At 45.0% G+C, this 12,360-nt stretch overlaps 1 protein-coding gene across 1 annotated transcript; it reads left to right on the forward strand.

The window, feature by feature from the left end:
• Positions 1–10,657: 10,657 nt before the first annotated feature.
• LOC147095620 (uncharacterized) lies at positions 10,658–11,503 on the forward strand. The gene has a single exon (XM_085973674.1). The coding sequence runs from the start codon at positions 10,661–10,663 to the stop codon at positions 11,501–11,503; it is 843 nt and encodes a 280-aa protein (XP_085829800.1). The 5' UTR covers positions 10,658–10,660.
• The last annotated feature ends 857 nt before the right edge of the window (positions 11,504–12,360 follow it).

Genomic DNA, 12,360 nt, shown 5'->3' on the forward strand with positions numbered 1-12,360 from the left:
TTTTTAAAATTCTCTTATGGGATCTGGGCATCGCTGGTATGGCCAGCACATATTGCCCAACCCTAGCTGCCCTTGAGAAGGTGGTGGTGAGCTGCTTTCGTGAATCACTGCAATCCATGTGGTGAAGATACTCCCACTATGCTGTTAGGTAGGGAGATCCAGGATTTTGACTCAGCGACGGTGAATGATCGGTGATATAATTCTAAGTCAGGATGGTGTGTGACATGAAGCAGAACTTGGAGGTGGTGGTGTTCCCATGCACCTGCTGCCCTTGTCCTTCTAGGTGGAAGAGGTCGCAAGTTGGGCAGGTGCTGCTGGAGAAGCCTTGGCGAGTTGCTGCAATGCATCTGGTAGATGGTGCACACTGCAGACACAGTACGCCAGTGGTGGAGGGAGTGAATGTTTAAGGTGGTGGATAGCGTGCCAATCAAACGTGCTGCTTTGTCCTGGATGGTGTCCAGCTTCTTGAATGTTGTTGCAGCTGCACTCATTCAGGCAAGTGGAGAATATTCCATCACACTTCTTACTTGTGCCTTGTAGATGGTGGAAAGGCTTTGGGCCATCAGGAGGTGAGTCACTCGCCGCAGAATAACTAATCTCTGACCTGCTCTTGTTGCCACTCTATTTATGCTACTGGTCCAATTACGTTTCTGGTCAATGGTGACCCCCAGCATGTTGATGGTGGGGTATAGGCGATGGTAATGCAGTTGAATGTCAAGGGTAGGTGGTTGGACTCTCGCTTGTTGGAGATAATCATTGCCTGGCATATCTGTGGCGCGAGTGTTACCTGCCACTTAACAGCCCAAGACAAAAATTACTATTTTGAGTTGCTGCTTTTTAAACTTTTTCCCAGTTCCCTCAAATCTGCCTGCAGGACCTCATCCTTCGATCTACCCATGTCGTTGTTACCAATATGGACTAAAACCTCTGGCTGTTCACCCTCCCCCCTCAGAATGTTCTGCAATCACTCCATGGCATCCTTAATCCTGGCACCAGGGAGACAACATATCATCCTGGAGTCACATCTGTGGCCGCAGAAACGCCTACCTCCTCCACTAACTATTGAATGCCTTGCCACAATTGCTCTCCCACTCTTCTTCCGCACCCCTTGTACAGCTGAGCCACCCGTGGTGCTGTGGACTTGGCTCTGGCTGTACTACCCAGAGGAACCTTAGCCGTCCCCAGTACTTAGAACAGAATACTGGTTGGAGAGCAAGAAGCACTCAGGGGAGTCCTGCAGTACCTGTCCTTGTCCTCCTTTCCTGTCTGGCGGTCACCCATCCCTCTCTCCCATCACACTCCTTAGCTGCAGAATGACAACCTCCTGAAATGAGTTATCCACATAGCTCGCAGCCTTGCGGATGCACCGCAGTAACATCAGCTGCTGCTCAAGCTCCGAAACTCGGAACTCGAGCTCCTCCAGCTGACAGGGCCTCCTGCACACGTGGTTGTCCAGGACACGGGAAGCTTCCTTGGTTTCCCACATGGCACTTGATGTGCACTCTGTGCGACTGAGCTGCCCTGCCATGCCACTATTTTTAGGCTATTTAAGTAGCTTTACAGAAACTTAAGTCTAAGATGTATCTAATTTAAATTATTAAAATTACATGGTTATAAAATTATTAATTTAATATAGAATTAACATTTACTAATGAAATATATATGGCCCAGATATTCTGATCCCTATGGGTGGGTATGAAGGGTAATTGGAGATGCCGGTTTCAGGCATGCATTGCACATGCGCTGAAAACCTCCATTTCTGATCTGTCAAGAATGAACTGGAGAAGGGCCTCAGTGGGTGGATAGTTCCACTTTCTGGAGACACTCCGCCCACAGAAAACCCTTACAATTCTTACACCTGGTAAAAGCAGACATAAGGCCTGTTTTTACCAGGATCAGAGTTGAAAAAAGCAAAAATACAAAATTTCACTGATTTATCATTTCAAAATCCTTTTCAAAAAAGGTAAGTTTATTTTTTAACCCCGTTAAAAAAAAATTTCAACAATTTAAATTTTTGTTTAAAATGTTTAATTTATTGTAATTTCAAGTCATTTAAAAATGTGATTTTATAAAAATTTCTTTAACGTTTTACTATATTTTTGAGGTGATCTCCATTCATATAGTTGACAGGTCTTACTGTCAAGTGTATGAAGGGAGTTTCCCTTCTGTAATTTGCTCCCCATGGTCCATGTTATCCCAGAGACACTGCAAACTACATGCGCCTCTGGCATACTGGGGACCTGTGCACTTGGGTGTTGGAGAGGCCCAAAAGCGGAAGTGTGTGTGCCATGGGAGCCGTCAGCTAATTTCGTAGGTTTATCCAGATCGCACGCCTCCGCACACGGGAGGCTTGCGATTGGAAAATACGGGCCAGTATTAACAGTTACCAACCTCTAAGTTTCTGTATTATCTCTAAACAGCTATTTAACCATGGCCCCTTGAAGAGCAAGAAAAAGAAAAGATCGAAGTGACCTTTACCAACCAATCAGTTCCCAGCTGCCCAGTGACATCAAAGGAGCTGAATGTCAGGCGCTGCGTATAATGGGCGGCCGATCCGCTACTGGCCAAGATTATTTTTTCGGCCTGAATGTATTCGAAGTAGGAAAAGGGAAAAGGCCGGTGGCACACACAAGCAATAATTTTACAGGAAGCCCAGCTGCAGTACTCAATCCCCCAGAGCTCCAGAGTGATAGTGGTGAATTGTAGGAGGCTGACCCTGCTTGGAAAGTTGGAGCTATGGTACATTTCTGGAGACAGGTAGCAGCTGCAAGAAACAAGGCGGCAGGAGAGGACATGTATATTCTTCATCTGTCCCATTTTCCCAACATGTGCACAATGTCCCACTTGTTCACGTCAATATGTATGGTTAACAGAAGGAAGGTTCTCCTTCATAGCTGCTGTTGAGTACTGGTTCTTATGCCTAGATACCAGCAACATCACTAAAAACAGATTGTCTGATCAATATTGCTGTTCGTGGGAACTTACTGAGCGTCAATTGGCTGCCATTTTGCTACATTACAACAGTGACTACACTTCAAAATTACTTCATTGCCTGTAAAACTTTTAGCGATGTCCTCCGGTCGTGAATGGCGCTATATAAATGCCAGTCTTTCGTTCTTTGTAACTCTAGAAAGAGAGGAATAATATGGAACAGGGATACAGAGGGATAGAAGTGAATGCAAAATAGATGCTGGTAAAGGTGAAAGAGAGGTGATGGGAAAGAAAAGGACAGGTGAATGAGAAGAGATGAAAGAGGCTAAGAGAACAGAACTGAAGGCAGTGTAAATATCATGGTTGAAGGATTACAAAGAATTATAGTGTAGATTTATCACATGCTGTGCCTGTAGTATAGCAACGTTTTTTTAAATTGAATGTTAAAACTGAAAAGAAGAGAGAACAGTCAAAGATAAAGATACAGAACTGGGCAAAGGAAGATTCAATTAGTAAAAGTGAAGATTTTTACATTCGTTTATGGGATGTGGACGTCGCTGGCAAGGCCGGAATTTATTGCCCATCTGTAATTGTTCTTGAGAAGGTGATGGTGTGCTGCCTTCTTGATGCGCTGCAGTCCATGTGGTGAAGGCACTCCCAAAGTGCTTTTAGGTAGGGAGTTCCAGGATTTTGATCCAGCAACGATGAATTGAACCAGCTATAAAGTTCTAAGTCAGGATGGTGTGCAACTTGGAGGGGAACTTGGAGTTGGTAGTCTTCCCCTGTGACTGTTACCATTGCCCTTCTAGGTGGAAGAGGTCACGGGTTTGGGAGGTGCTGCCGAAGAAGCCTTGGCGAGTTGCTGCAGTGCAACTTGTAGATGGTACACACTGCAGCCACGGTACGCTGGTGGTGGAGGCAGTGAATAATTAACGTGGTAGATGGGGTACCAATCAAGGGGGCCGCTTTGTCCTGGATGGTGTCGAGCTTCTTGAGTGTTGTTGGAGCTGGACTCTTCCAGGCAAGTGGAGAGTATTCCATCACACTCTTACTTGTGCCTTGTAGATGGTGGAAATGCTGTCGGGAGGCATGAAGTGAGACACTCGCTGCAGAATATCTAGCTCTGACCTGCTCTTGTTGCCAAGTATTTATTTTGCTAGTCCAATTATGTTTCTGTTCAATGGTGACCACCCAGGATGATGATGGTGGGGGATTCGGCGATGGTAATGCCGTTGGAGTCAAGGGGCTCTGGTTAGACACTCGCTTGTTGGAGATAGTCATTGCTTGGCACTTCTGTGGTGCGAATGATGTTACCTGCCACATATCAGCCCAAGCCTGAACTTCGTCCAGGTCTTGTTGCATGCGGGAATGGAATGCACTTTGCAGTCATCAGCAATCATCCCCATTTCTGACATTATGTTGGATGGTAGGTCATTGATGAATCAGCTGAAGATGGTTGGGCCTAGGATACTGCCTGGAGGAACACCTGTAGCGATGTGCTGAGGCTGCGATGTTTGATATTCAACCACCACAACCATCTTCCTTTGTGCTAGGTATGACTCCTGCCAGAGGAGAGTTTTCTCCCTAATTCCAATTGACTTCAGTTTTATTAGGGCTCCTTGATGCCACATTCGGTGAAATGCTGCCTTGATGAAAAGGGCAGTCACTCTCACCTCACCATTGGAATTCAGCTTCTTTGTCCATACTTGGACCAAGGCTGTAATGAAGTCGGGTGCCGAGTGGCCTTGGCGGAACCTGAACTGGGCATCACTTTGCTGATAATTGAGCGTAGACTCTTGTGAAGTTAATTGGCCGGCTTGGATCTGCCCTGCTTCTTGTGGACAGGACATACCAGGGCAGTTTTTCACATTGTCGGATCGATGCCAGTGTTGTAGCTGTACTGGAACAGCTTGGCTAGAGGCTCGGGCAGTTCTGGAGCACAAGTCTTCAGCACGATAGCCGGGATGTTGTCGGGGCCCATACCCTTTGCTGTATCCAGTGCAATCAGCCGTTTCTTGATAGCACGTGGAGTGAATCGAATTAGCTGAAGACTGGCTTCTGTGATGTGGGGACACCAGGAGTATGCAGATATTGCTGATCCACTTGGCTCTTCTGGCTGAAGAAGATTGCAAACGTTTCAGCCTTGTCTTTTTACTCACGTCCTGGGCTCCATTATCAATGAGGATGGGAATATTCAAGAAGACTCCTCCACCGCTAGTTGTATAATGGTTCCCCACCGTTCACGACTGGATGTGGCAGGAATGCAGAGCTATGATCTCATTTGTTGATTGTGGGAACGCTTAACCTTGGCTATAGCATGCTGCTTCCACTTTTTTGCATGCTTGTGGTCCTGTGTTGCAGATTCCTCAGGTTGGCACCTCATTTTTAGGTGACCTTGATTCTGCTCCTGGCATGCTCTTCTACATTCATAGAATCATAGAAAGTTACTGCACAGAAGGAGGCCATTTCGGCCCATCGTGTCCGTGCCCGCCAACAAATAGCTATTCAGCCTAATCCCACTTCCCAGCTCTTGGTCCGTAGCCCTGCATGTTACAGCATCCCAAGTGCAAATCCAAATACTTTTAAAATATAGTTAGGGTTTATGCATCTACCACCCTTTCAGGCAGTGAGTTCCAGACACCCACAACTGTCTGGGTGAAGAAATACCGCCTCAGATCTCCTCTTAACCTCCCACCAATTACTTTAAATCTGTTCTCCCTGGTTTTGACCCCTCTGCTAAGGGAAATAGGTCCTTCCGTTCCACTTTATCTAGGCCCCTCATAATTTTATACACATCATTAAGGTCTCCCCTCAGCCTCCTCTGTTCCAAGGATAACAGACCCAGCCTATCCAGTCTTTCCTCATAGCTAAGAATCTCTACTCCTGGCAACATCCTTGTAAATATCCTCTGTACCCTCTCTAGTGCAGTCGCATCTTTTCTATAATGTGGTGACCAGAACAGCATGCTGTGCTCTAGCTGGGGCCTAAATAGTGTTTTATACAGTTGAAGCATAACCCCCCTGCTCTTGTATTCTATGCATGGCTAATAAAGGAAAACATTCCGTATAACAACAGAAAATACTGGAAATACTCAGCAGGCCAGGCAGCATCCGTGGAGAGAGAAACAGAGTTAACGTTTCAGGACTGGGACCCTTCATCAGAACTGGAAAAAGCTGGAGATGTAACAGATATTAAGCAGGTGCAGAGACAGCGGGGGGCGTGGGGGGGGGTGGTTTAGGAGGGGAGGAAGAAATAGAAAGAACATCCTGTACTTTTGTAAGAGGCAGGAAAGATAAAATGTTGCAAATGGGAATGGCAAAAATCATACTGCATGAAAAATGGGGGCAGGGATAATTACCTGAAATTGTTGAACTCAATGTTCAACAAAGTGCCCAATCGAAAGATGAGGTGCTGTTCCTCGAGCTTACGTTGAGCTTCATTGGAACAATGCAATAGCCCGAGGACAGAGAGATCAGAGTGGGAGTGAAGCGGTGAATTAAAGTGACAGGCGACCGGAAGCTCGGGGTCAACCTTACGGACTGAACGGAGGTGTTCCGCCAAGCGGTCGCCCAATCTGCGTTTGGTCTCCCCAGTGTAGAGGAGACCGCATCATGAGCAGCGAATACAGTATATTAAATTGCAAGAAATACAAGTAAATCGCTGTTTCACCTGGAACGGGTGTTTGGGGCCCTGGACAGTGGGAAGGGAGGAGGTGAAAGGGCATGTGTTGCATCTCCTGCGCTTGCACAGGAAGGTGCCAGGTGACGGAGCAGGTCTGTTGGGGGTAACTGAGGAGTGGACCAGGGTGTTGCGGAGGGAGCGGTCCCTTCAGAATGCTGAAAGGGGAGGTGAGGGAAAGATGTGTTTGGTGGTGGGATCACGTTGGAGGTGGCGGAAATGGCAGAGGATGATCCCTTGAATGTGGAGGCTGGTGGGGTGAAAGGTGAGGACAAGGGGAACCCTATCGTCGTTCTGGGAGGGAGGGGCAGGGGTGAGAGCAGAAGTGCGGGAAATAGATTGGACATGGTCAAGGGCCGTGTCAACCACAGTAGAGGGGAATCCTCGGTTGAGGAAAAAGTAAGACATGTCAGAAGCACTGGTATGGAAGGTGGCATCGTCAGAACAGACGTGGCGGAGATGGAGGAACTGGGCGAAAGGAATAGAGTCCGTACAGGAAGCGGGGTGGGAGGAAGTGTAGTCCAGGTAGCTGTGGGAGTCGGTGGGCTTGTAGTGGATGTTTGTTGAAAGCCGATCGCTAGAAATGGAAATGGAGAATTCAAGGAAGGGACGGAAAAAGTCGGTGATGGACCATGTGATGGTGAGGGTAGGGTGGAAATTGGAAGTAAAGCGAATGAACTTATCTAGTTCAGGTTGAGAGCAGGAAATGCACCAATACCGATGTACCGGAAAAAGAGCTGAAGGAGGGGACCTGAGTAGAACTGGAACAAAGAGCGTTCCACATATCGAATGAACAGGCAGGCATAGCTACGGCCCATGCGGTTTCCCTTAGCAACACCTTTAATTTGGAGGAAGTGAGTGGAGTCAAAGGAGAAGTTGTTCATTGTGAGAACAAGTAGATATTTCCTCGTGTTGCTTCTCTTACCACCTGTCGCACATCCCAACTGGCAGCCATATCCTTAAGGACTCGGCAAACTCGGTCAGTAGTGGTGCTACCGAGCCACTCTTGGTGATCGACATTGAAGTGCCCCAACCCAGAGTACATTCTGTGCCCTTGCTCCTCTCTGTGCTTCTTCAAGCTGGTGTTTAACAAGGCAGAGTACTGATTCATCAGCTGTGGGAGGGTGGTAGTTCGTAATCAGCAGATGGTTTCCTTGTCCTTGCTTGAGCTTTAACCATGAGAATTCATGGGGTCCGGAGTCAATGTTGTGCAGTCCCAGGGCCACTCATTCCCGACTGTATACCACTGTGCCGCCACCCCTGGTGGCTCTGTCTTGCCGGTGGGACAGGACATAACCGGGGATGGTGATGGAGGAGTTCGGGGCTATACAAGAAAAAGGGAATGAAAGCTTTACAATAAAGCAATGCAGCGACAGTGGGCATCATTCAATCGGCGGAATATTAATCTACAGCCTAGGCATATTGTCACAAGTAAAGGTAGCTCACCAACAGCTGGAATAACTAGAATGTGTAGTAAAATAAAAATAATAACGAGTGTTAAAAACGCATGTGTCATTTCGAATGTAAAAGGAAATCAAACTGAGAAAAAACGGACCGGAAAAAAAGATTAGAACAGTAATATGAAGTCTGAAGGAAGACTGACAAGCAAATAGCAAAGGTTCTCATGAACAGATTAAAAAAACAAAATAATAGTTAAAGGGAAGGAATCATTAAATGGACAAGGAAAGATAGCACCGTAGAGATATAACAGAAACCAATATTCTGCCCCAATTTTCATCAAGGAATGCGATAGAAGGAGTGAAATGATATAAAAGGAGGACATGGGTCGATTAGATTGGTCGTGTGACATCTTCATTGAACCAACTCTGAAAGTTGTGGGCTAGTTAAAGAGAACAAATATCAACCTGTAAAACGCAAGCACTGTCAGCCAAATGTAATAGTTATTTGAGGACAAACAAGTAGCAAATTTACTTTCAGAGTTCTGTGTGCATTAATGGGTTAACACCTGTAAGGTAGGAGCACACAGGAATATACGGCAAATAGGTTAAAGTTCATCGGAGTGTTTCACTGTTCCGGAGTTCCACCTCCTAATAGGCAGGATAATTGGAGTAAAAGCAGCTGCCTGATCTGTTTGTTTAAAAGACCGTAATTAATGTCAGTCATTGCGTAACCTAATTATCTCACTTGAGATTTCTCTCAGATATAAATAAACGATTCGAATGAAGCGGCTTCATCTTTTTGTCAAACTGAGCTATTACCTGCAGCACCGGCACCGTGTGACTCAAAGAGATGGATCCACCAATCCTTGCCCAGATTGAAGCGGCTTACTACCCGATTCTCGCAGTGTTTGGTGTTCCTGGTAAATCATTACTATCAGTTGTCAATGTCACTCGGGGTTTACCAGTATCACTGCACTTGTTGATTCTGTGATCTGTTTGTCCTCACGGGCTTGCTTGTATTGAGATCAGTTAAATGTCACCATCTTCTACTGAAGCCTTAATGCAATAACGTCACAGTAATTCCCAGGGAAGTTACAATTCTCTCTGCAGTTTCAACACCAACAATTTTTACAACTTTCACCAAAGTCTCGCAGCACTGAGGGTGGAATAGGCCTTCGGCAGCTGCTCGACACGGGCTCATAGCAGATCCGAACCCGTTTTACTCCGCGCCCAATTTTTCCCATTGAAATCAAATGAAAAGAAATTCGGTTGCGGTCTGAATCTACTGCCAATTCACTATCGCCAGTTTTGCCCTCCAGTCCGAGCCCAATTTCACCCACAAAGTCAGAAAAGAAGAAGTTGGCAGGGAGGGAGAGGGGGAGAGGGAGAGCGAAAAAGATAGAGAGCGGCAGAGTCAAAAAAATAAGAAGAGATTAAAGAAAAGAGTGTAAACTGAACTCTGATCTCCAGGTGTAAAACCGGGGCTCACAAGCTGAAAGCTTGTTTGAAAACTCGTTGGATTATTTTCCCATTTGCTTCAAAGGACTTTGGTTTTGCTCCTGGACTAGGCATCCAGAGACATGGAATAATGACCCAAAAAACGTGAGTTCAAACCCACCATGGCTGATTGAGAATGTGAATTTAGTTAAAAAATACCTGGAAGTAAAAATAAATATAGCATTCAAAAATTGACCAGGTATCATAAAGAGCCAACTGATTCACTAATATCCTTTAGCGCAGGAATCTGCCGTCCTTACCTGTCTGGCATATAGGTGACTCCAGCCCCTCACCAACTGCCCTCTGAAGCGGTCTAGCAAGTCACTGAGGGCAACTAGGGATGGGCAATAAATGCTGGCCTTGCCAACGATGCCCACATCCCACGAATCAATTAAAATATACACAATGAAGGTAACTGTGTTTTAACCATTGATTTATTGTTTTCTCCCTATTGCCACAACTCGCGGTCTGTCAAATTATGCCTGAACCTCAGGCTTTCTTTCATTACATATTTGCCTGTTTCTCCACAGTCCACTGCTCCTTCACCCTGGCCAAGATAGATAACGGGTTGAGATGCCTTCAGAGACACTCCAAAGAATCTCAGAATCATTGAACCCTATTCTGACACTCCCATTTAATGTCCCCATCTCTGTAATTTGAAGTATACCCCATTGCCTTCTTCTAAACCTGTCCCAATCCGGAGTTCAAGCTGTGCTAGTGAGTAGACCTGGGTGTTAAGAGCGACTTCTGGTTAATGCTATATATTAAACCCTCCCTCATTGCCATTCTAGCCTTAAATAGCCTGATAGAAATATCCCAGCTAAAGAAAGACAGAGACAGAGAGACATATGATTAGAGCGACACAGAAACAAGCTGAAACATAGAGAGAGAGACAGGAGAAAGGCAGATCGTGAGAAAAACAGAGGGAAAGTTAAAATCAGTGACAGATATCGAAATACAGATTCGGAGAGACAGCATGAGTTGAAAGTATGTGCTGAAATTTGATAAACTGTCATTACCTGTCTGCCATTTTGTTATGACTATACTGATTAAAATATTTTCCCTCTTTCATTGCAGCGAATTTATTTACAATTGTGATTCTCTCCCGTGGAAAGTGCGGTCTCTCCACATGTGTCACTCGACACCTGGTGGCCATGGCAGTAGCAGATTTACTGGTCCTGATCTTTGGTGTAATTCTGTCTGAGATTAAAGATATTTATTTCCCCCATTCATTCCTGTACTATACTCTCATCTGCAGTATCAATATCAGCTTGGCATTTGCTGCCATTGATTGTTCTGTCTGGTTTACTGTCGCTTTCACCTTTGATAGATTCATCGCCATTTGTTACCAGAAGCTGAGAGTAAAATATTGCACCGAAGGAGCTGCGGCTGTGATTATAACAACGGTGTGTGCTTCGAGCATTTTACTAATCATTCCACTTTACTTTGTAAACGAGTCTGGTGAAATAATTAATAATATACATTGGTTCTGTCTTTTAAAATCTGCTTTCTACACCTTGCCCATTTGGATGGCTTACGTCTGGTTTCGCAATATTTTAACCCCTTTTGTTCCATTTGTGTTGATTGCAATTCTCATCGCTCTGACCATCAGGCACATTGTAAAGGCCAGTAGAGTCAGGAGGGGACTCCGAGGGAGCAAGGAGGGTGAAAGTCACAATGATCCAGAGATGGACAGCCGAAGGAAATCCATCATCTTACTGCTCGCAATTTCAGGCAGTTTTATCCTGCTATGGATGGTAAATTTCCTCTTTGAAATATGTGCACAAATGACAGATACTCATTTCTTCCGAACAGATTACGCTGATCCTTTTACCGTCATGGAACACAGTGGATATATGCTCCAGCGTTTGAGTTCCTGCACCAACACGGTTATTTATGCAGTGGCCCAGACGAAATTCAGAGATGTGTTAAAGAATATGATTAAATATCCCTTTGCTCAGATGTTTATTTTAATAAAATTAAAACAACAGCACTAAATTTAAACCACGATTCCCCATAGGAACATTGGATCAGGAATAGGAGTAGATCATTTAGCCCCTTGACTCTGTTCCATCACATCATGGCTGATCTGTGCTGCAACTCAATTTACCTGCCTTTGGCCATATCGCTTAATACCTTTGGTTAACAAAAATCTATCAATCTCAGATTTCAAATTAACAATTTACCTTGCATCAATTGTCTTTTGCGGGAGAGAGTTCCAAATTTCAACCATCCTTTGTGTGTAGAAGTATTTCCTAACTTCACTCCTGATAGGCCTGGCTCTAATATTTCGATTTTGCCCTCTAGTACTAGAATGCCCAAACCAGCTGAAATAACTTCCCTCTATCGACCCTCGCAGTTCCCCTCAATATCTTGAAAATGCGATCAAATATTTTCTTAACCTTCTAAATTCCATGGAATAAAACCCTAGTTTGTGTATTCGCTCCTTGTAATTTCATCCTGGGAGTCCAGGTACCATTCTGGTAAATTTACATTGCAGTTGTCCAAGGGTCCATATACTTCCTACAGTGTGGTGCCAAAACTGCTCACAGTACTCCAGGTGTGGTCTAACCAGGACTTTGTATAAGTGGTGCATAACTTCTAACCTGATGTATTAAATTCATCTACATATAAAGGCCAGCATTCAATTAGACTTCCAATTTATTTTCTGCATCTGTCCATGAAATTCCGATGATCTATTTACATGGGCCCCAAGTCTGTTTCTAGCTTTTCACCGTTTAGAAAGTACTCTGTTCTTTACTTGTTAATTCCAAAGTGAATGACCTCACATTTGCCTACGTGGAAATCCATTTACCAGTTATGCCCATTCAGCTAATGTATTAATATCTCTTTG

Source organism: Somniosus microcephalus, unplaced genomic scaffold, assembly GCF_052327205.1.
Source record: "Somniosus microcephalus isolate GS21.2 unplaced genomic scaffold, FLI_Smic_1.0 unresolved_chr1, whole genome shotgun sequence".
NCBI classification, from domain to species: Eukaryota; Metazoa; Chordata; class Chondrichthyes; order Squaliformes; family Somniosidae; genus Somniosus; species Somniosus microcephalus.